This window comes from Neolamprologus multifasciatus, chromosome 20, assembly GCF_963576455.1.
Source record: "Neolamprologus multifasciatus chromosome 20, fNeoMul1.2, whole genome shotgun sequence".
Taxonomy (NCBI): Eukaryota; Metazoa; Chordata; class Actinopteri; order Cichliformes; family Cichlidae; genus Neolamprologus; species Neolamprologus multifasciatus.
In genome coordinates, this window is record NC_140458.1 from 31,480,947 (window position 1) to 31,505,830 (window position 24,884).

The following is a 24,884-nucleotide window of genomic DNA, read 5'->3' on the forward strand; positions in this document are numbered from 1 at the left end:
CAGGTTTTCCTATATTTCCTCAGTATCAAAGTACTTCCGCTTGAAAACGTTTCCATCACTTTACACAAGTAAAAACCTTCAATACTTAGAAACAGTTTAAATAAAGCATACAAGTCTGTGAAATATTACAGCTAATATCCATTTTAAAACCTGCATTTTCAGGTAGCCTCGCTTAAAATGTATCAAGTGTTCTACAATAATAATAATAATAATAATAATAATAATAATAATAATAATAATCATTAATAAATGAATAATAATGATAACAAATTGGAGAGGGTGGAGTTTCTGATGCAAAAATAACTTTATTTGAACAAACGTGATGTATTTTACATCAAACAAACATTCACAATCGAATGAGAAAACGGGTCAGTGCTTGAATGTCATTCATCTTTTATAGCAGCTCACACATTTGGATAAATCCGGAGAAAACAAATAAATAACGTTACAGCAAACGTACAGGCCTATTCAAAATTATATACCAATATAAAAAAACAGAGAAAAAGAACAAAAGTATGCTTATTTGTAAGCCTATAACACGCAGTAAAAAAAATACAAAATAAAAATGCAAACCTCAAACCTCAGACTTAGATCAGCTGTCTTCCTGCCGTTTACACTTGATGGGGGCAAGTTTGAAGTAAAATGACATGGTATATGGTAGACCTGCCGTCTGTAATTCTTACAAAAAACCCAAACTTTATAAAAACTGTATAAAATCTATACAAACAAAATCATCAACAGCATTATTTATAACAGTCATATGAAACTGCCAAACTAAACCAAGTACCTGACAAACCAGTGACAGCCGAACTGAAATGGTGAGAGGCGAACTCAGATGTGAACTTGCCATCAAAGCACAGAATAACTCAAAAGTCCTACTGGTCCATTAAATAGGCCAGGGCTGGGTCCGCTGGCCTGCCGTAGGAGGTGAACTGCTGGTAGCTGCAAGCCACGGAAACGGTGCCTCCATCCGGGCTCATCGGTTGGGTCACCCCGCCGTAAGGATACCCGTTGTGGGGGACCAGCACGGGCGGGTGGCGGCGGTAAGCGCCGTAGTGAGGATGGTGAAAGTGGGGAGGAGGGGTGCAGTAGGAGGTCATGGAGGTGCCCGGGGACACGCTGCGGCAGTGTCCCGTGCTGACCGTAGCTGACGCATATCCCGTCGGTGGGGTCGAGCCGGGCTGGCACACGCTCCAGGAGCTGCTCACGTAAGGCTGCAGGTAGAGCGACTCAGAGTACTCCACGGGATTCCCGCCCAGGTAAGGCACACTCGGGGGTCTGTAGGGTCTCCGCACCCTCCTCCGCCGTCGGTAGTTTCCCTTCTCAAACATGTCCTCAAATGCGGGGTCCAGCATCCAGTAGTTGCCCTTTCTGTCCCCTCCGCTGTCCCTGGGCACCTTGACGAAGCACTCGTTGAGAGACAAATTGTGTCTTATGCTGTTTTGCCAGCCTTTCTTGTTCCTCTCGTAGTAGGGGAACTTGGACACTATATACTGATAGATCCCGCTCAGAGTCTGTCTCTTGTTCTCGCTGTCCTTGATGGCCATGGCGATGAGAGCCACGTATGAATACGGCGGCTTCTCCAGCTGTCCGGTCTCCTGCGCACCTTTAGGCTCACAAGGGGGCGAGTTTGAGCCGATGTCCAGAATCTGCGCACCTTGGGGGGACTTCTCCTCTGCATCCATGACTCAGGTAAGCTATCGGTTTGTTTGTGGGTCCGGCTGCGACTGCTATCTGCCCGGTAAGCAAGGCAGCTCTACGATTGTGTCTGCAGGTGCACACGGACACATACACACACTCCTCCCACAGGTACCGCGCAGCTGTTGTTGCCAGCTTTGATCTCACCGGGTTTCTCACACTGTTTATGCCGTTGTGTGTGAAACCGTGGAGGCTGTTTAGGTTGAAGCAGGGGTCAAGAGGCTGTGTTTTAACTGCAGTCAAAAAATATTCCCCCTTTTGAAGCAGGGCGATCAAAGACTTATTTAGGTGTACTGAGTTTACGTGAGTGACAAGTAATGTTCTAACACACAGCAATCCTAAAATCTTATCTACATCGGATCTCCACAACCTCAGGAAAGGCAACAGGTGGGAAAACATATGTAATATTAAACTGTAGATTTGATCTTCCCTAAACTAACAACTCAAGAAAGCTGTTTATATATGACATTTTGCTAAAAGCAATGCTCTTCACATAGTTTTACCATTTTATTTGAACTTGTCGAAGACGTTAAAGCATGCTGTGAAATATCACATATCTGCGTGCACAATAATGACAAAATGTACTATTAAAATAAGTCTTAACAGCAGCACAAACGTGCACACATTTGCATTGATCTGTGATCTGTTACAGGCAGCTGCCTTTTTACAGTTTTACACATTGTTTCAGCTCTGAGACACGTGGTGGTTGGGGCTTTCCAGCTCCTAATGTTACTACAGGCACAGAGGTACTAGCAGCACAGGTATCAGAGCTCAGCATACCACCCACATACAGTGAGGCATGAACAGCAGGCCTGTCTGTCCGCTGAGGACAGTAGATAATGATCACCTACTCTCACCAGACAGTCTGTCTCCCCTGAACTGATAGGGAAACACTGATCTCAATAGGAGAGCAACCAGTGGAAAGAAAACTAGTATGTGTTTGCAGAGGATTTGAGGGTATTTCAGTTGGCTTCTGTTGTTACTGTAAATCTATTAATATTTAATGAATGGTGCTTTCACCATTATATTTGTTTAATAAAGTTAAGTACACTCCTCATATAATATTTTGATATAGTGCATATAAACACAACACAACTGAAGTTTTCTATTAGAAGTTATGAAAATATGTATTACACTGAGCAAGTCTGCAGGTTAGGGCACCAAATACTGTAAACGACATTTTGCACCACTAGAGAGTTTGCATGTACGTGATCAAATATGAGTGCAATAGATTGTTTTCTGTGCAATGGTCCACACTTATTTTTTAATAGTTTACTTGGAAAATGTTAAAAAAAGGTGCAGTGATTTATTGAATCATGTGAAAACATACATGGAAATACAGTTTCAAAGGGGGAAAAACAGTTTGTATATTTCTAAAAAGCATTCAACAAAGTCTGAACTCTCTTAGGCAAGGTTTCTTGTAATTTCTTGAAGTACTCTAAACAAGTAGTTCTCCAGGTTTCTTAAGGGATATTTCATTAGTTCTCTTCTCTGTTCTGTTCTCTGTTGGGATGATTTCACATTGCTTTAATAATTTTGAGGTTTGATAGACTTCCGTTGTGTTTTTGAACCAGGTTTGCTTTAACTGCAGTGGCAATGACTTTGGGGTAATTTCGGGGCTGAAATATGAGGTCAATGTCGATCAGAGGCTTTTCAGATAGTACTGCATAGTACTGCAAAATCTGACTTTTCTTCATTTATATTTTCATCAGTTTTGACACGACTCCAAAACCACTGACAGAGCCTCCACCCTGTTTTAAAGACGCCTTTAGACACTTGCTGTTGTGTTTCTCTCCCGACCTCCTCAGTACACGTTGATGATAATTTGAGCCAGAAGTTTTAAATTTAGATTAATCACACCATAAGACATGTTGCTACTAATGTTTAGTCCAGTTCTTGTGTAATTTGGCATACCAAAGCCTTTTGTCTTCTTGACAGCCACCCTTCCACTGAGACTATTTCTGATGGGTTTTTAGTGAACAGTAGAGGGATTAAATGAAGGGTCAGATATAGCTCATGTATCAGGTCTTTGCTAGACCTATTTTTAGCTGTTAAGGACATGACTTTCAGATACTGTTAATCTGCTGTAGATTGTTTTTTAGGCCTGCCACTGTTGCTTAAAGAATGACAACAGTCTGGATCCCCAGAAGCAATATAGTAAAACTACTACTATTACTACTACCATTGATAATAATAATAATAATAATAATAATAATAATAATAATAATAATAATAATAATAATAATAATAATAATAATAATATGTGTGATTTCTTGTGTAATGATCATGTGTTTTCTGTGGTCATAATGAATTTGATGTTTAACCACTGATGCCAGCCAAACACATGAACTTCTTGCAATTCAGGAAAAATCAGCTTAGAATATTCTACACCGTTATCAGTTTTTCTCAGTTTTTCTCACACCTGGAAGTAATGTTTTTCAGATGCATTTTCAGTGTTGGAAATACTCCTTGTAGTTTAGGAAAGGTAGCTGCACAGATATATTGCGGAGGAGATAACAGGCATGACTCACAAGCCGTGAATAAACCAGAATGTTAGCTGCTCGCTACTCAGTTTGACCGTAGCTTTAATCTGACATCATACAGACTTTCATTATTGCATATGCTGTCTTCAGAAATGTTTAGAAAAATTCAAAATTCAGGGCTCTGTGAAAGTAGCTTAATCATATATTTTTTGACAAAATTAAAGAAATCCCCTGAAGGCAATTTTGAGGTGTCGACAGAATGGAGTAATGGAAAAAATAATTATTGTGCCCTGGGCAGAGATGTAAAAACATCAAAAGGAAATTAGATTGCCTACTGTGCATTTTCTCAGAGAAAAAGATAGATTTACTTCCTGATGTTACATGAGTGAAGACAGGCGCCAGGCTAAACACAATCTGTGTACCTGAAACTATCTGAGACTAAAGAAGAATGCAACAAAACTGCCAAAAACAAAGATCATGAACACTACTCTCAGTTCTGACCCAGAACAATAACAGAGGCAAAAATGATTTAAGCCTGCACCAGAGAACTGCAAACATGTTTGCAAGTGTTAAACAGCCTTCAGATTTAAAGTAGTATGCTGAAGTTGACTTTAAAATGAGATTGTTGCGGTCTGTTCCAACCATACTTCTTCATTTAAAGTGTTGGTGTTTCACAATAGATTATGATCCATGTGCAGAGTACTCTCACTTTTTCCACAATTCAGCTCTCTTGAAGATACAAATAGATATTAAGAGTTTGTTGGGGTATTAGATAACGTCTTCCTGTAAGCCAATTCAGCAACTTTTACTATGATGACTTTCTAATAAACAATAAATACATGCATCAGTCAACAAAGTAGTAACAGCTATAAAACAAAACGGTAATAAATAATACCATCATTAATGTACCATTCACGTATGGGTGCGGAAGCATTACTTTAGGATGGAAAGCAACTAAGCAGATTCAATGAAGTCCAAAAGAAATCTTTTCCATTTATTTTATTATTATGTTTTCCTACGGTCTATTCCATTCTCATGACCCTGATATTTCATCTAACCCACGACAGAATTTCTTTAAATATGTGAGAAATGAAATCGAGGATGAACTGGTTTGAATTCGGTGGTAATAGATGAAGGTTACTGTGACCACCATGAAACACATTTCCATGCTACGTGCAGCATGGTAATGTAGTAGTTAGCACTGTTGCCCAAACGCAAGAAGGTCCTGAGTTCAAATCTACTAACTGTCTGGGGTTTTTCTGTGTGGAATTTCCATGTTCTCTCCAGGAACTTTTTTCCACAGTTAGCGTGAGTTAAATTCTAAATTGACTCCAGATATGAACGTGTGCAATGGTGGCACTTAGTACTCTTGCCCTGTGGGATTGGTTCAAGCTACGCGCTGCTTTTTATGTCAAAATTCCACACAAATGTGTAATAGGATAAAGTGACTAGCTATATCCCAAAGGTAAATTTAATTGTGACATAATAATTTGAGGAACAGAAGGACAGACTGATCATATTTCTAATTTTGCTGGATGTATGGCCCTTCCCAAAGCCTCAGCGTCACTTCTGTCTAAAATTTGCCTAAAAGCAGAGTCCATGCCAACAAACCAACTAATTTAAATCAACTCTACCAATTATTCCAAGAAGAATAGTCAAATATCAAGCGAGTGTTATACAAGAAGCTTGTTGATGGGTGCCAAATGTGAGTCAATGTGTAATTTACTAAGGAACATTTAACCCAGTATTAGTATACTTGTCATCCTGTGTGGATTAGAGAAAGTCCAAAATAAATTCAAAACCTTTTCACCCAGTTCTTGTTTTCTAAAGTCACTAAAGTTGTATTATGTACAATCTTTCCACTCTCATAAAAGAAGAGTTCAATTAAGTTATTAAAACCTACAAATCACTATAAAATTCATGCCCATGATGACTGTCTGAAAACGTCTGACCACAACTGTATACGAGTCCAGACCAATATGGATGTAAACTGTAATTTGATTGATTAGTCTGTAAGCTCACTGAGAGGAGTTAAAGTTTTGTAATATAAAAAAGATGCATATTTTAATAATCTAAGAAAAGCTAGTCTTTCTCATTTGTGCTTGAAACCTCTTTCCTGGAGATCAGCAATGCAACAGTAAAGGAAAGTCAAAGCAGTAAAGTGGTCGGAGCACTTTTACATCGAAGCATTGCTCTGTAGAATGCTTCTGTCACACCGGTTTTTGGCAAGCTACTGTACCAGCTGCCAGGACAGGTACTTGAAAGAAAAACAGAGACTTTTCACCTTGCTACAATCAGGAACTCCCCTGCAGTCATACCATGAATACCTTTTATGCATAGACAGTGGCTACAGACACTGTACTAGTCCAGAAAACCAAACTCTCGTAACAGATCAGGTGGCTCAACACCTTTCCTCCTGTTCTTCCTGCATGCTGACATGGATATAAAGAGTGATTGACACACAGTACAATGCTGTATGTGCTAAGAGGCTAAAAAAGGTCTGAACCTGCTCAGGTTTGTGAAACATGATACTCTGACGTTTATAAGTGAGATGAGTTTTCCCACCACTACACTTCTCATGCTGCCATCACTATTCATTCATTTTTACATACTTTAACCATCAATGCACGAGAATGAATTTGCTTTGGGCTATGCACTGTCTAGATAACCCTGCACAGCAGACCCCTTTTTCACACCTGATATTTTTGGTTTGCAATAGTAGGAAAAACACAGATGTTACTCGCATTAACGATCGCTCTGGGTGTCAGTGCTGGCAGAGTGACAGTGAGCCAGGTGAAGACCATGCCCTCAAACTAATTCATTAGTTAGTTTTCATTATAAAAATGAGAATAGCTTTAGTTTCCATTAATAACTGACTTGTGAGTAATTCATAACCATAACACGGCACAAGGGGCTGACCACTAAACTGTGTGGAGAAAATAATGAGTGTTACGCATGTCTATATTTGAGTACAGTGAGAAGAGCAGTTTGGAAGTGACTTGTCATTGGGGCACCTGCAAAGGTGCATCAGTGATGAAAGGAAATAACTGCATGTGTTGAGGCTTCTGTCTCAACACAAGCACATATGGTAAACCACAGCCTGCTCCTTTACTTACAGTAGTCATTTCAGGCACCACTCCCAGACCTTCCTAATCCGCGGATTACAAGATGCCTGACTTTGCTCTGGTAGTGACAGACCAGACAATGTTGGCTCTCAAACAAACCAAAAAGTCAACATTTTTTCAAAACTAATCAGATTCAACAGTGCTAAATCACAAATGTAATACCACGTGAAACACTGATAATCTTCTGTGTTTACAGAATGGCTGTATGTGTCACATGACAGGTGATAATTACCATCATGTCGTTCGCTTGTCTGCTATTGCTTTTTGGCTACATTCTCACACTAGGAGTGGCGTGCTCTCAGACGGGTTACACCACTTCCCCGTTCAGTTCACGCTACCACTGACCTGTACCACCTCCCAGAGTACATTGCTCTGTGGGGTTCTACATGACTGCCCGACAGCCAGCCCTGTGCCAGTCTGGTCCTGCAGCCCACATCTCCAGCGAACCACTCCCAACTCCAACCAACACTACTGAGGTATAAGTGAATGCCAGTGCTCTTGGTTGTTAAACATATACATATATTTAAATCCATGATTTACTCTGGCAGGTAATCTGGCAAATTTCTTTCACATTTTCTTTGTCGTTTGTATCCCTTGGCTTCAGGTCTACAGCTAAATTAACCTTCTCCAAAAGTTGATTCTGTTCATCTGGACGTAGCGTTTTGTGGAAGAAACGTTTCGTCACTCATCCAAGTGACTTCTTCAGTCTCAGCTGACTGCAGGTTTCTGACGTCCCAGCCCATTGTTCCCTCAGTGGGCTGGTTTCAGTCATTACGCAAATGTACTGTTTATAAGATTTGGGGAAACCTGCAGTCAGCTGAAACTGAAGAAGTCACTTGGATGAGTGACGAAACGTTTGAGAATGCATCAAGACTAAATTAACCTTGTTGAACCCTCCTGTCAGATATTACAATAAGAACTCTGCCAAGACAAAGTCAACATGAATGCCTCAATGACAGATTGAAAGTGGAAACTCCTTTGTCACTGGGATGAGGCTAAAAGCCTCAGTGTAGCATTAAATAGTCTTACAGTCGTATAGTTAGCGTTCAGCTTGCACTTGACTTTTCAAACCACTGAATTTCAAACAGGAATGGAATCAATCATCTACAGGAACTTGTTAGTATCTGACCTAAAAAGTACTGGACTAAATCAAACTGACAACTGTCCTGTTTGACTTGTTTTCTTTCTTGTTTTCTAGATTAGCCTGCTGCCACATGTGCGCTCTTGGTTTGAAGCTGTTTTTGCTACAGTACACTCACCTTTTCTTCCCTTTTTTTCCCCCTTTCCACAGAAGAGCTATGACTACATAAGACCAATAAAAAAATAAAAGCAAAGATCAAAACATCTCAATGATAAATGATTTCTGCCTGACTCAGTGCCCTTCCTCATTGGCATGAGATGAGTGATTGAAGTTCGATCTCACTTATGTGATAAGGACACTGCCAAATTCTAGCCATGGTTGAATGATCACTAAGCATGTTCCCACATGAAAATACTTTGTCATTTTCCCTGTGCTTTAGTCCTCTTAGCGCTCTTGTGCATTACCTTAGTTGTCCTTTTTTGCAATTAAAATGTGTTCTCTTCTTCTTCTTCTTCTTCTTCTTTTTTTGCTCAATTTCACCTCTACCTGCTGTACAAACAGGATATCAACTTAAGATAGTACATTCCTAAACAATGAACACACATTCTTAAAGACAGGATTGGAGCACGTACAGGAAATGTAATACAAATGACCATTTCACCTTTTTTTTTAAACATACATTTTAAACACATATTTGAAAAAGAAAGAAGAGTAATTCTTCATATGTCTCAGTTCGGTTGGATGTGCACATGATCCATGTTTTCTGCTTTAAAAACCTTTAAAAACCTGGTCCTGGCACACACCAACAGGCATTCGTTTTCCTTTTTTTACTCTCCTTCGCCATCGTGTGGACAGATTACTGTGAGCAAGCTGAGGCAGATTTTTATTTTGCTTTTTGTCTTTTGCTTTGATTGCTTGTACAGTATAAAATAAAAACAAAAACAAGGGAGTAAACTATTATTGAAGTGTCAGGCAAGACTTAACTCTTGAAGGATGCATTTATGTAGCATACATGTTGACTACCAAACAGCTGACTTCTCATTTGTCTGTAAAATTGCAGAATGGAAATGTAGGGTATAAACACAGCTTAAACCAGCATTTAAGTTGGGTGAACTAAAGAGGAAACGACATGATCAAAATAATATGTAGAACTACCCCAGAACCTACCTCAGAATCTAGAAGCCATCAGTGACGCAATATTTAAACCACAATTATCCCTTACAAATGAATATCTTATGTAGTTTCTTTTCTTTCTGAAAACAAGCTTTTAATTTATTTTAAAAACGTTTAGTATTATCGATTGAAATTAAAATAAGAAAAAGAAAGAAAAAGGTGGACCTTTGTTCCAGTTTGGCCTTATACCTGAACTGGTTTCAGTTAAAGGTAAAGTAAATGTCACACACTCTCTTTTATGCATATTGGCTGTGAATACAGATGTGTAGGTCTTCTCAAGACACAGTGCTTGTTATAACAAAGACCAGACTGCACGCCAGCCAGTCCTCAACCCTCATCCAGGACAGTGTCAAGTGCAAAGTGAGACTGACACCTCTGTTTCAAGTGAGCTGGATCTTTGATCTTTTTAAGGTCTTTTTTTTGAAGCACTAAACCAAATCAGGAATCGACTCTTTAATGGTACTCTCTGTTTATAGAAAATAAGCACACATTGTAGTGTAAATGCCTCAACTTATAGTATCTAGATCAAACTCTTGGTGTGTGCAGAAACCCAGTCAACCACAAAAATGTTCATGGACTGGCTGAAGTTTGGACCAAAGATATTGCTAACCCTATAACCCTGTCACGGTTATCACATGAGCTGATTGCTTCTAAAGTTCACACTTGTAGCTTGTAGTTAAAATACAAATATAGTACCTGTATGGATCAATACATTGCACACATGACACCAAAACAGATGTGGACTCTAAAATTCCTTTTCTTAGCCATAACCATTACAGCTGCTTTCACTGATGAGTGCAGCTTTTTCACTGGACGGCTGAAAAGGAGAAGACAAATATGCATGCAGAATTATACCAAATTACAGTAGAGGTGGCACAAAAGTGCTTACCCTAACATAAATGAGTAGGAAAAATTTCTATCATCATCACCCAAAATACACCATACTTACAGAAGAGTAATAAATTTACACAAAAAAAGTTATTTCCATCTTTAAAAAGCGTTTACCGATCCACAGGATGAAAATAATAAAATTAGAACAGCATTAAATTACAACCCCAATTCCAAGAAAGTTGGGACTGTAGAAGGGTAAGTTGTCTTAAAAAGAGATAACTGGGGGGAAATGTGCAAATATTTAGGTTAACTGGCAACAGGTCAGTAACATGACTGGATAAAGGACTTCTGAGCTTCCCAGAAGTAAATATGGGCAGAGCTTCATCATTCTGCAAAAAGCCGTCTCCACAAATTATGAAACTATTTCAGAATCATGTTCAAATAATGTAAAATCATTAAGATCTTTAATATGTCTCTGTCTGCTGTGCATAGTGTCATCAAAAGAAATTCATCAAAAGAGAAAATCTGGAGAAATTTCTGTGCGCAAAGGGTCACGTCTGAAAATCAGTATTTTATGCCTGTGATCTTCAGGCCCTCAGGCAACTCTGCATTATAAATGGTCATGATTCTGTCATAGAGATCACTATACAGGCCCAGGAAGACTTCCAGAAATAATTCTGTGAACACGGTTCACTGTGACATCCACAGCTTCTGGGCCAAAGCTCATTTAAAATAAATTCAGGCAAAGTGAAAAACTGTTCTGTGTTCAAACCAATTGAAACTTGGAAATCTTAAAGCGGGAAGGAACATCCAGATGTGTCATTTAGACAGTGTCGTGCTTATTTCAGCACGATAATGTTAAAACACATACTCCTTCATGGAGTCTGGGTAATGAACTGACCTGCTTGCACTCATGAAAAGCAAATTAAAAATCATGAAACAAAACATGCAACAAAGAAAACCCAGGACTTATGAACAGCTAGGATTTTGTATCAGACAAAACTGGGACAACATTCCTCTCCCAGACGTCCAGCAGCTGGTCTCCTCAGTTCCTGGATGTTAATGGGCTGCTGTTAGAAGAGAGGATGTTACACAGTGGTAAACATGGCACTGCCCCATCAGTCATCTAAAAATGTTACATTATCTCAATTTAAATACTTAATAAGCTTTTAATGTTCTTTCTGAAGAAAATATGGGTTTATAAGATATGCAAATAATTGTATTTAGTTGCTTTTTTACATTTTTGCTAGAGTCCCAGCATTTTTTGAGTTATGGTTGTAAATAACCAAATAAATAAGTTGCAAACAAAAAAAACCCTAAGAATAAAAAAGGTAGGCGTGCAATTTATTCAGAAGATTGCAGATGTATACGTGTATATCAGTAGATACTGATACATGACATCAAAAAAATATCCGCCTCCACGGTTCTTCTAAGTTCTGACAGCAGGGGGCAGCAGAGTGACGCGTTCAAGTCTGCAACGTGAAATTGGGTGACACCTCCCGGTACTTAAGGATAATGAATGTGCGGATACCTTTACACTGTGAAGTGATTTATATATATTAAACTGAGCCAAGAATCACTAAGGCCATATAATATCTTAAGCTTACCTACGCAGCCTCTTAAAATAAAATGAGATAATATTATGTTAAATAGCAGACTAACATAAACAGAGAAATAATGCTGGAATATATCTTCACAGGGTTCAAACAAGTGACTGTGGCATAAGCTGATGCATTTTCAGGTTTATGAAAATACTAACTTCAGTCATCAAAAATAAAGATGTAGACAGGATGGAGCTTTTTGCATGGATTGCCTGTAGGTGTAACCCGTCAGAAAGTTCATTAAAACAAAATGTCAAAGTCTGATTGGTTGAAATTTGTTTAGTTTAGTTTGCAGTCAGTTTAAATGCTCTTTGACACGGTGAGAAGTTTGGTAAGCAGCATCGAGCGTTTGGACCTGTTGACCTCTCATTTCTTCATTCCATCACGTCCCGTTCCAAATAACTTTGAAGGCAAAGACAAAAAGAGGAAAATGTATCCCTGGGGTTTTTGGAATTCGTGTGTGGAACCACAAAAACAACACTTCATCAGGGGCACCATTCAGACTGGTGATCAGCAATATATGGGGAAATTCAAATGAGAACCATTGTGTGTAGGGAAAGCCAAAGAGATTTGTCTCGTCCCTGGCCCCCTACTCCTTTTCTTTCTTTTATTTTTTTTAACCATCTTCTCACGACTGACTTTGATGTAGATGTAGACAAGATGCCTGAGAAACAAAGCAGCTCAATTCCACTTCGAGAATCGGTCAGATGAGTGGGTGGGAAGGCGAAGCAAGCAGAGGAACGCAGTTTCATATGAGACACACAAGAAAATTACATTTCAGCCAGTGTATCAATCTGCTGAGGAACGGGAGGGAGGAGACGCAGAGCAGGGCAAAGTGAGCTGGGTGTGAGAAAAGGAGCTCCAGTTGATCTCTCTTTAGAAACCCCCCCAACTCTCCTGCTGGGTAGTGCTCAGCTCTTGTCCTCATGGTACAATGCTGGTGGAACGGCAGCCCCCCCCGACCACCACACACAACCTCACAACACCCCCAACAGCCCTCCATGTGCTGGAGCTACGCTGACAGCCTGGACCCCAGACCCTAGCATATGGAGGCCAGACCAAGCGGCCTGCTCTCCAATGCGCTCCACAGCTGGGTCTCTGCTGGAGTGGGCAACAGTCTAGTGTGACAACACGCTCTATAGTGAAGTTTAACCTGGAGAGTTAAACTTTTGGATGAGCACAGACAAGTTGCTCATAAGGTCAGTTCATCCAGATTATTCCAAAACAAAAACAAACCATCAAAAAACCAAGGTTTTTGTTTTATTTACTTCTAACGATATCAGGCCATACTTTTACTTAAACAGATTTTGAATCTGTCTATTAGATTTCTGTCACATCTCCAATACAGAAGGTCTTTCTTAGAGCTCTTACTTTAGGATAAAGCACAGAAGGGAGACCACAGGGTGTATTTATAATAATAACGACTGCACTGTTGTATTCACGTGTATGTACAAAAATCTGAAAATAAATAGGATAAATTCATTATCTGTTTGATTTACAACTTTTCTTCTATTCTATGACATATTAAATGTGGAAATGTCCATCAGGGAAGAGTTACTTAAAATAACACCAACATCATTTGGACCCAAAGAGCTACAGGAAGTGGTCAAGAAGCTCTAAATGTTTCTAGAGACACCAATTTGTGTGCTATCGAGGGCAACGTTTGAAATCAGAACTTCATCCATTCATTTTCTTTGGCTCGTCCAGTTTGGGGCTGCATGGAGCTGGAGTTCATCCCAGCTGTCATAGAGTGAGAGGCAGGATACACCAAGCAGAGAAAAAGCCAGGCAACCCCTCACATTCATACCTATGGCAGATTTAGCATTGCCAATTACTCTAACATATTTACTTTTGATTATGGTTGGGCAGCCGGAGTACCCAGAGTGGACGGGGTAGAGGGCCAGCTGGTGGACTCAAACCCAGGACTATTCACCACACCAACCTGCTGTCCTTTTTTAAAGCCTTTTGGGGCAATTCTTTGTAAGCAAAATTAAAGACAAAACTATTTCATCCAAAAAGAGCTGGTATGTGGTATGCGTATTGGATGGCGGTGCAGTCTATTCTAGATCTTTCCCCTATAAAGACGACATTTGACAACCTCCCCTGTACCCTTAAGGACAAGTTTTGACAGTATGTAGCAATAAATACTTGGTTTGATGACCATTAGAATAGTTTCTGGATTCTTCCAAGAGTAAAGCACACTCAGTCATTTTGTTCTATAAGCAGGCCTGAGATATTACAGAAATTGCTCAGAAAAGGATTTCAAGAGTTGCTCCTGGTCGGCTTTCAAGCAGTAAAGAGCTGGAGAAGCATGGATGCCTTGCTTGCCTTTAGCATTTTCCGGTAGAGTGTTTTACTTGGATGAAGCTACTCAACAGGCCTTTATGTTGAATGCTTAACCTGTAAAATATTTAGAAAATTAAAAGTGTGTGCAAGAGGTCAGATATGAACAAATATTATCAGGTCATAATTGCCTGAAGTGTCCCAGTCACTAATATACCCCCACCCCCCACAACCAACCCAAAAACCTGAGCAACAGTAACATCCTCATTTACACTTTCACACATTTACAAATCATCTAAGCCCCATGAATCAAACTATGAACAAAGTACCCTTGTCAGTGAGAGTCGCTGGCCTGTCCTCAACCCCTCAATTCTGACACAAACTAATGTTGACTCATGGCAGAATATGCGGTCATTCTGATGCTAATGGCAGCTTTAACCACCTACTTAACCACATAGCTCTCACTCTCTATACAGCTCCACTCAACCTGATCCCTGTGTGTGTGTGTGTGTGTGTGTGTGTGTGTGTGTGTGTGTGTGTGTGTGTGTGTGTGTGTGTGTGTGTGTGTGTGAGAGAGAGAGACAGAGAGACAGAGAGTGTGTGTATGCAGGAGAATCCAACTTTTGCTGAGTTGCATTGCAGTAAGTTGGTGTCTCATACAATAATGACTGATTAAGGCCAGCTGAAGACACCTTATTTGATATTTTGCACCTTTGAGTTTTGCATTTCCTGCACTTGTTTGTGAGTATCTTTGAGATAAGAAATGCTGAGAGTTGTTAGCCGTCTGGCTTTCACCGTCAGGCTTGTGTTAGTGGAGACAGGGGTCACCAGTTAGCACCGTGACCCTTTAATACTGGAGGGGTGCTTGCTTCTTGGCCTGGCATGCCACAACACAGTGCTGGAGCGAGAACAGGTGGTGATTAAAACTGCTGTAATCCCCTCCATGAATATCTCATGGGCAAGGCTATGGAAGAAAGAAAGCAAAAGTGAGAGATGGGGAAAGAAAGACAAAGGGAAAGAGACAAATGTGGTAAAGGGGACAGAGAGAAAGAGTTAAAGGTGGGGAGGGTTTGATGCTTGGACCGTGGGGCTCTTCAGCACAGTCTGCGGGCCGTGCTTCAGAGCGGATGTGTTAACAGTTTCAGGCTCAATGGAGGGAGAAATCCCCACAAAGGGAGGTGTACAAATATTGTGGGAAATCCGTCCGCTCTTTAATATTTCATGAAGGCCCACAATCTATTCATGGGACTCCATTCCTTTGGAGGGGCCCACATTCAGGCTCACTCCGCAGTCTCAATGGGCAGCCCTTAATTGAGTGCCCGCTCATTCTTCGTCTCCCTGGCAGATTGTTCCCCATGAAAGCCCCTGCCTCTTCATCCTCCTCTTCTTCTCCCTAAGAGTGGCCAAAGAAAAGGGGGCATGCCTTGCTGGTGGTGTATATTGGAGGGTGAAATAAGTAAAGCGGGGTGAGTGTGGATCAAATATGATAATAGGGCAAGTGGGGATGGTAGTGCACAGGGAGGTGGGGGCAGGGGGCTAATCCTCATGGTGGGTGACAGAGGGGAGGGGGTTGCATTCCCCTAGGTGGCAGGAGAGTGTATCGTGGTCGCCTGTCTGTGTGTGTGTGTCCATAGCATAGTTTTCTAATGTCCAGTGTAGTCAAATTGGGCATTAAATGGTCTTTAACCTGCCAGCTCCCCATTGCAGAGTCAGCGTGATGTCCGATTGTGCTTGTGAGAACAGAGGAGGTAATAGTCCCGTGAATTCAGAACAAGCAAATTGTCCCTGTGTGTTGCTTTCTGCACGCCTCCCACTGAGGCAACTCCCAGACAAAAATTTCCAGTAGTGAGACCGTTTTAGAAGCAGAGAATCTCCTGTTGTGTTTTGCACGTAAGAAAGGAAATCTGCAGACAGGGTGTCGACCTGATTCTTTCGACATTGTCTGGAGTTCATGTGTGAAACCAGCTATTCCCATGCTCCCAGTGAGCAAGTGTATGTTAATCTTTGTATCTTTGTCTTGAATGATATAATAATTGTATAATAAAATAATATAATAAGTATGGAAACCAAAGAGTAAAAGTAGACTGTGGAGACATAGGACAAATTACAAAATGTTTCTTTCTGATAATGAGCAAAAATCCATTAAATTTATAGACAACACCAATTCCAAAAATGTTGGGACACTGTGTAAAGTGTAAATAAAAACACAATGCAGTGATTTGCAACTCTCATAAACATGAATCTTATTCACAACAGAACATAGAAAACAGGCATAGAAAACTTTATGAAAAATATTAGCTGATTTTGAATTTCATGTCAGTAACATATCACAAAAAAAATGGTGGACCTGGAGGAGCAGTTTGCAAATAATTAGGTAAACTGGAAACAGGTCAGTAAGATGATCAGCTATCTGTCAAGTTAAGTCAGTCAAGTGGCTTTATTGTCATTCCAACCATGTGCAGTGTTACAGTACACAGTAAAGCGAGACAACGTTCCTCCAAAACCATGGTGCAACATATAACAGACAATCAACACAAGAGTATGTAAGTGCAAGTGTGCAAAAATTGCATAAATTGCAAAAAAACAAAGACAGTGCAGACATAAGAGTGCAACAATGACAGTGGGTTGTGCAAAAAAAAAATTAAGCATTGTGCAAAAAGTAACTCGGTGTATGAAGATGTGTGTGTGTGTGTGTGTGTGTGTGTGTGCGTGTATGAAATTGTGCAGATAAGTGTTTGAGGTAGTGACTTGTACAAAGGTATCTGTGTGTGTGTGTCAGTCCAGTCACTGAGTGTTCAGGAGTCAGACGGCTTGGGGGAAGAAGGTTTTGCAGTCTGGCAGTGAGGGCCAGAATGTTCTGGTAGCTCTCGCCAGAAGGCAGCAGGGTGAAGAGTGTGTGTGAGGGGTGCGTGGGGTCCTCCACAATGCTGGTGGCTTTACAGATGCAGCTGGTGCAATAGGTGTCTGTGATGGAGGGAAGAGATGCTCCAATGATCTTCTCAGCTGTTCTCACTATCCATTGTAGGGCATTGTGATTCAATACGGTGTAGTTACCATACCAGACAGTGATGCAGCTGCTCAGGATGCTTTCAATAGTCCCTCTGTAGAAGGTAGCGAGAATGGGTGTTGGGAGATAGGCTTTTCTCAGCTTCCGCAGGAAGTAGAGACGCTGTTGGCAATTCTTAGTTATGGAGCTGGTGTTAAGGGATCAGGAGAGTTTCTCCACCAGGTGAATACCAAGGAATTTGAGGCTCTTGATGACCCCTACAGAGGATCCATCGATGTTAAGTGATCTCTCCGTTAAAAGAGCATCTTAGAGAAAGTTTTTCAGTAGTGAAGATGGGATTATTTCAGAACAGTGTTTCTCAACATTAAAATTGGAAAGACTTTGAATATCTTATCAGTACATAACAGGAAGCACAGCGTGATTTTGTCATGTAAATCAGTGCATGGGGTCAAGAACACTTCCAAAAATAATCCTGTGAATGGTATATCTGATATCATGTCGGTGTTGTTCCTGCAGTATCATGTTGGTCAGGGATCATCATTGCAACTGACAGTGTTGTGATGTCATAGCTTTGCAACGTGGGGAAAAGAGTTCATACAAAACTCTCTTCTGGATCAACTGGTGATACTTCTTTGTCAATTTATGCAATATAATAAAGAAATAAATATATTATAAAGTTAGGCTCACTGTCAAATTCCATGCACAACACCAACACAGTGATATCAGGCTGTACGTCTTCTCTCGGTCAAGGCTCATTTAAAATAGACTGAGGAAAAGTGGAAAACGGTTCTGTGTTCAGACCAACTGAAATTTAAAATTCATTTTTGGGCGTATGCATGGCTCCTCCTCTAAACTAAAGCGGAGAGGGTGCATCTGGCTTGTTAGCATCACTCAGTCCTAAAGTCTGCATCTCTAATGGTATGGGGAACTATGGATTAGTCCCTGTGGAACTGGCAGCTTGCACATCTAGAAGGACACCAATCAATGCTGACAGGTGTATACAGGTTTTAAATCAACATATGCTCCCATCCAGATGATGCATTTTGCAGGGAAGGCCTTGCATATTTCAACAAGACAATGCTAAACTGCAACCAGCATCTATTACAACAGCATGACTTTGTCGCAGAAGCGTCCCAGTGCCTGCAGTCCAGACTTTTCACTAACCAAAAGAATTTGGCACAACATGAAATGTAAAATGCAACAAAGAAACCCAGCAGTGTTTAGCAGCTACAATCCAATATCAGAAAAGAATGGGACAACTTTCCTCCAGCAGCTGGTCTCCTCAGTTCCCAGATGTTTTGTAGACTGTTGTTAAAAGAAGTGAGGATGCCACACCGTGTCCATGTCCCAATTTTTTTAAGACTTGCTGCTGTCATCAAATTCAAAATTAGCTTATGAATGCATTTTTTAAAAATATGATTAAAAGCAACTTCTACATATGACCAAAACTTTTTCACTGCACTTTATGTGACTTTATGTTTAAGAGGGCTTAATTGTTAATTAATTAATTTTCCGCTTAAAGATCAGTTGAAAGGTTGATTCATTTTTTGTCCTTTTCCTCTTTTTTTTCTTTTTTTTTTTTCTTTAGCTGTGAACAACAGTTTAACATCTTGTGAAATCCTGTAAGAAGCTTTCCAGAGAAAACTGGGCATTTAGGAAGATTAACATGGAAAGTGTATGATCTTTTTTCCAGGGTTATATGATAAAAAAAGAGTTTAAAACTGTCATCTGCACATTTGATTTGGATCATTCTTTGTTGCATGAATCTAATATTAATATTAAATATAAATATGGTAAAGATGTCCAGTGTTAAACAAATGGAGTACCCCCTCACTGAGTCCTTGAGAATTCAGTGTTGGCAAATGCACTGACCCCAAGCAGAGAAGCTTTCAGCATTTAACGTCATTCAGTTTGACATCTCATCATTCCATCTTGGCACTACCTTCAGTAGCGATAACAATGAAAGCAAGTTCACCCAAAAGTTTTCCACCAGTCACTGCCAGAACACTTGACTTATTGTTTTTGATCCTTAAGTTTCAGATGTGAGGGGTCAAAAAGGCAAAAAAGAAGGAAAAAAGGAGAGATTTAGGTGGAAGCGAGTGAGACTGCTGGTACAACATGCTGCTGATGCCGTTCAGACTATGCAGATGAAGACTTTGCAGATGAATGTTAAGACTCTGTAATAAAAGTACACCTCATGCCTGCACTGAGCACTTCATCCGGCCTAAGTCTGCCTCAGTGAAGTGGCTCAAGGTGGACAGCCCAGCTGGTAGTATGACCTGGGGGCCTCGGCCATAGTCAGTGCTCCTGTGGGCTTCCAGCTGCAGCTCGGACTCCTGATCCCTGATTATAGGTCATCCCACTCCTTCTAAGGGCCTGTAAGACCCTGGGAGCCAGGCTCACTCCCAGTAACTCCCCTTCACCGCTCCGATGTGTGTCCAACAAGCTTATGCTGGCTCATGAGGGATGGAGAGGACCTGCAGTGCGGAGACTCAGAGGGGGGAAAATCCTCTACATTCACGACACAAACCCACAGTCACACACACAGAAAACACAAGCGAGGAATTACACACACAAACACTGGATGCATAATTTATCCTAGCAGTACCACGCCTGGTATCCAGCCGAAGCACCCCCCTGCGAGTGTGGCAAAGCCATGTTAAATGGATTCTGCAGAGGAAGGGATTTAAAGCTTTCATAGTTCTCAGTGTGTTCCAGGTGGCCGCATCTCAGGCCTTTGATGGATTGTTCTCAGGTTCATTCTGGATCCTCTAGAGATTTTGCAAAATCAGACGTAAACTACCCAGCACTGCCAGGGTATCCGGGCATTTGTATGACCACAGATTCAATTCTGCTTTCTAATGAATGTCCTGTATTTAATTGAATCAATAAAGGGTTCAGTCACAGAGCTGATCTTTCTATCACTCTCACGAAACGTACTGTTTTCAGGTTTAAGGAAGTATAAAAAAGAAATTACAGAAAGGTACTTGAATACATTTTATGACTGTACGGTGCTTGTTAACCTAACAAATGTAAATGATTAAACTCACAGACTTAATCCACGGCGGCCCACAGGTTCTCAAACACTCTAATCCAGTCATCTCCGGATATGGGGTGCTCTCACCGTGCTGCTCCACTGGGCCTTTGTATCAGCAGGTATTAACACCACAAGTGCTGAGACTGAGATGGGCACATGATTAGGAGAACTACTGACTGGGTTGACTGAGTGCTCGACGAAGGGGAGGGGTGGGATGGCTTTTTCATTAATGTGCCCCCTTTTTCTATTTTCCGCGGTTAAATCTCAGCATATATTATGCACTCTGTTACTTATCAGCCGAATATCCTCATTCTTGGCATTCCTCGCTTCAAATTTCCTCTTGAATATTTTTACTCGCGTTGTCTGTGAAAGAGTTGCGAGAGCCTTTGCATGAATTGCTCCACAGTGCGGCCGAGTGTTGCCACAAAGTACTGGACTATAAATTAATTCTGCTAAGTGGCAGATCACCCCTCACCACCCTGATTATTTATGCTTTTACCATCGGTCAGGGTGTCACTTAGATAAACACAGTGGAGGTTCATCTCATCTGGTCCACAAAACACCAGAGTGTGCCTCTGCCAATGGCTCGGCTGAACTTTGACCCCGATGGGTCGCGAAGAGCATTTGTCCCTCGGTAATTGGACAGAAGGGCCCTTTCGCTCTTCATTTAACCTTTGGGGTCCGAATCTTTCTTCCTCATCTACCATAAAGTCCCCGGTCCTGACCCAGTGTTTTCAGGCCTATCTTTCCACCCCCATCGTGGGTCTTTCAAAGCTGGAGAAAAGCTGGAGTGTGCTTGCCCTGTCAGACACAATGGTGGAGTTAGTGACCCCTGACCCCGCAGACTGAAGCCTTTCTTCCTGGATCAGGCACTGCCTTTCGCTACGGTAGGTTATTGCTCCACAGCCTGGCAACAGAAAGAGGGTAAACACTTGTTAAGATTCTTCTTCTCCAGGCTCGCCCCCAACTTCTTTTCTCTTGTGGTCGTTCTGCTTATATTTTTCTCCTTTGGAGGGGGTTTTGTGGGTCTGTTTAAGGGTGGACAGGAGTTAAGGCAAGCTCCTTGTTTGAATTTCAGGCAGCAGCTTCATAATCTATCACTCTGACAGCTCTTTGTCACCAATCCAAAGGAGACAGGAGTCACAGTTGCTTTGGGCATGAAGGAAAATACACTAGCTAAAGTAATGTAAATGGTTTAGACATGCATCTGCTTTTGTTTAGAAGCAATTGGATTTTTCCTTGAAAAAAACACTTCTTTTTTGGACAAAAGCTTTGGTGCGAGTGGTCCTTTTATAAACTGTCCAACTGTGACACTGATGCAAATAAATGTGTTACAAACACGTGTGAAGGAGCACCCTGAAAAAACGAAGAAATCAGAGATGATGTCCAAGGGTTTTGCAGTTAGGAACTTTGTTATCCACACTCTGATGCCTTTCATCTGCAGCGCTTTAGAAAACTTTATTACACGTGTTTTGTCACTGTCTAGGCGACGTTCTTTTTTAATAAGCCGAGCTTGTCATTGCCATGGGATTCATCCGTGTTTGGTGTTTGCGGTGTGATTTTTCTGGCTCTAAATCCAATACAATCGGACTAGAAGTACTTCCTTTCCTTAATCTCTCGAGTGCTGCCCTGAATCCTTGTGTATCACTACTATGTTACCGGGGAAACCCTGCTGCCCTCCCCAGCGCTGCACTGGTCACTGCAGAGAGACGGTGGACCTTATGTGTCCAGATGCCGAGCATGCGGCCATGGCAGGAGGAGCATCCTGTGAGGCACCCACAGACATATGGGTTGAAAAGGAGGACTCCTCTGGAGCGGCTGGCCTTCTCCTCGGGGACAGAAGCCCATTGTCCCAGCCCTGCCCTCCATGCCACTTAATGGTGCAGAACAGCATTGTACAGTATTGTAAATTGCTTTTTGCTCCTTTTTGCCCTGTCGGGTCCTCAATAGCCGGGCCCTCTCCCTCTTTCCCTCTCACTCCCTCTCACTCAGTGGGTGTTTTAGAGCCCTCTTCTTTCATCCCTTTCTTCAGTCCCCTCCTCCTTTTTGCTACTTTTGCTGGGTTTCTCAGTGTTCTCTTGAGTGATGGCCTAATTGTCAAGGAACAATTAAGCCATCTGATTTCTCCCCCTCTCCTCTGGTCATGTCTGCTTTGTTTCAGAACAGGGCTGCCTGAGTACAGGAAAGGTCTCGAGGTCACTTCAATATCTGTCTGAGCTTTTAATGTATCACCGTGTGCTCATAAATATCTTAAAACTTTGGGTAGAGGTCCGTCCAAATGTCGAGTTTTTTTCCCTTAACATTAATTTGCTCACAAATCTGTTAATGACTAATACTTATATGCATTCTGCCCCAATAGAATACTTGATATGTATGCAAAATGAAAAGTTTATTGGCTTCTGTCTAACAATCAAACAGCTATAAAAGCCTCCCCCACCCACCCACCGACCCTTTAGGGCTAATAAATATGTTTCTCCCTGCAAAGAAGGGAAGAAATATGTTCCCTTTTAATAGACAGGTAAAGCAAGCAGCTGCGAGACAGCTTTGCTTGTCTGCACACTTTCACCCCTGCCATTCCTATTGTTAATGTAATGTCACATCTGTGACCCTGTCTGCTCCCTTCTCCCATTTTTCCTTTCATCCTCTTCTCTGCTCATGCTTTCCGCTCAATTTCATACTGTCTGGGTTCCTCCCAGCGCGTGGAGGCAAGGCCCTGCGCAGCGGTGTTGCAAAGATGACCCTCCTCCGCAGGCATCCACCCTTACAGCATCGCTTTACTGTCACCTACTGCTGCTCCGATCACTTACTTTCAAAAAGCCTTTCGTAAACGTCATGTTTGTGGTGCATGTCTGCATGCTATAAGGTATTTCTGAAGAATATCAACATGCTCAGTTAAGATACTTTTTATTTCCACGGCAGTCATGGAATTATTAAAATGCTGGAATTGTCTTTTTTTAAATTGTGAAATTGCTTTTTTTTAGTTGTGTAATTGAAATTCTGCCCAGCATGCTGACTTTAAACAATTTAATTACATAAAATATTACATAAAATTGTAAATGTAATTTTCATTACATACTTTTAACAAATTAAACCTTGATTTGATATATTTCAGTTGCCTTTTACTCAAAGTTATTGCTTCATCTTTGAGTGTGAAGAATATTTTTAAGTGTATATGCAGATTTGTGACATTTTAATCACTCACTTTCTTCAATGTCAGCAACTACCATTTTCCAGATTTCCACATTATTGATTAATGATGCCTCACTTTCACTTCAAACCATATATCTGACTCAGATGTCCCTTTTAATAAAATGGCACAAGGTTATTTTTTTTTATTTTGCACACAGAAAGCATTGAAGTAACTGCAGCAGTCTTGAAACAGTGGCTATGATTACATACATTGTTGCTTCGCTGGCTTCTGTGCATAATATGTTCAATACAGGCTTGCAGAAAGAACCACAAACCAAACCATAAAACCTCTGCTGCTCAGTAGATGAGAACACTCTGTTTTTCCCCCTTTTTAAAAAAAATTCTCAGTCTATGTAAGATTCACATTCAAGCGAGCGGTTAATGATCTGCCTGTGAGGGCTCACCGTGTGACAGCAGTGCAGGGCACTGAGGTGCTAATGAGAGAAGGGGACGGCCAGGCCTGCCCTCCCACGCATACAGCCCTTTGTCTCTGCCTCTGCCCCCCATCATTAGCTTAATGTGGCCCTCTCCCTCAGCTAAAAAGACCACTGCCAGTTTGGCAATGGGTTCACAGATGCAAATCCCAGCCCAGTGCTAATGGAGGTAAATGAAAATTAATTGATTCTCTTTCAAAGGTCTTTTCAGATGCCTGTTCTCGCTCCGTGTTTTCTTAATATGCAGACCTCACCTCCTCAACAATCCTTGCTCGCCCACATCGACAGTTCAAACATATTGCAATTTACTTCTCATTGCTATGCAGAGGAGAGCACAAAAAGAGTAAAGGGAGGGTTACACCATCCTGACACCTGGGTATGTAAGAGATGACTATCTTTACTCTCTGACCCGGACCATAGCCTGGGGTGGGGCCTGCTTGTTAAACAGATGAAAGGCAACCATTACATATCACTCATAGATCCTGGGACTGTATCTCAAACTCAAGTTTTTCTTTTAGCTGCCAGCGTAGATGTTATTAGTAGTTTTTGCACAACCAACGCCTAACAGTGTCAGAGCTGTTCAATCACAGAGGTTCCTTTACTGCTTTCAGACGTGCTTTTGCACACGCACGTTGTCAAGTTGATCATCCAGGCATCTGTATTTGATGAAGCCAGAGCTTGGCTCCAGTGTTGCAAGAGAATGTGCAATACGTGTCTATTTGACGTGTGCTATTTTCACTAACTTTGATCATTCATATAAATATGGAACATTATAACAATGTGAAAATGTTACACAATTCTTAGTCAAGTTCAGCAGTTCTTTAGCCTGGAGCTGGTTGTAATTCCACATTATAAACACCTCTTATCATCTAAGTTATATATAGTTACTGGGGCCAAGACACTATGAGACATTCTCAGTCACATGTGAAGTTTAGGTTACTC

At 41.2% G+C, this 24,884-nt stretch overlaps 1 protein-coding gene across 1 annotated transcript; it reads right to left on the reverse strand.

The window, feature by feature from the left end:
• Positions 1–255: 255 nt before the first annotated feature.
• Positions 256–2,668, reverse strand: foxl2l (forkhead box L2-like). The gene has a single exon (XM_085146390.1). The coding sequence runs from the start codon at positions 1,683–1,685 to the stop codon at positions 876–878; it is 810 nt and encodes a 269-aa protein (XP_085002516.1). The 5' UTR covers positions 1,686–2,668; the 3' UTR covers positions 256–875.
• Between the last annotated feature and the right edge of the window lie 22,216 nt (positions 2,669–24,884).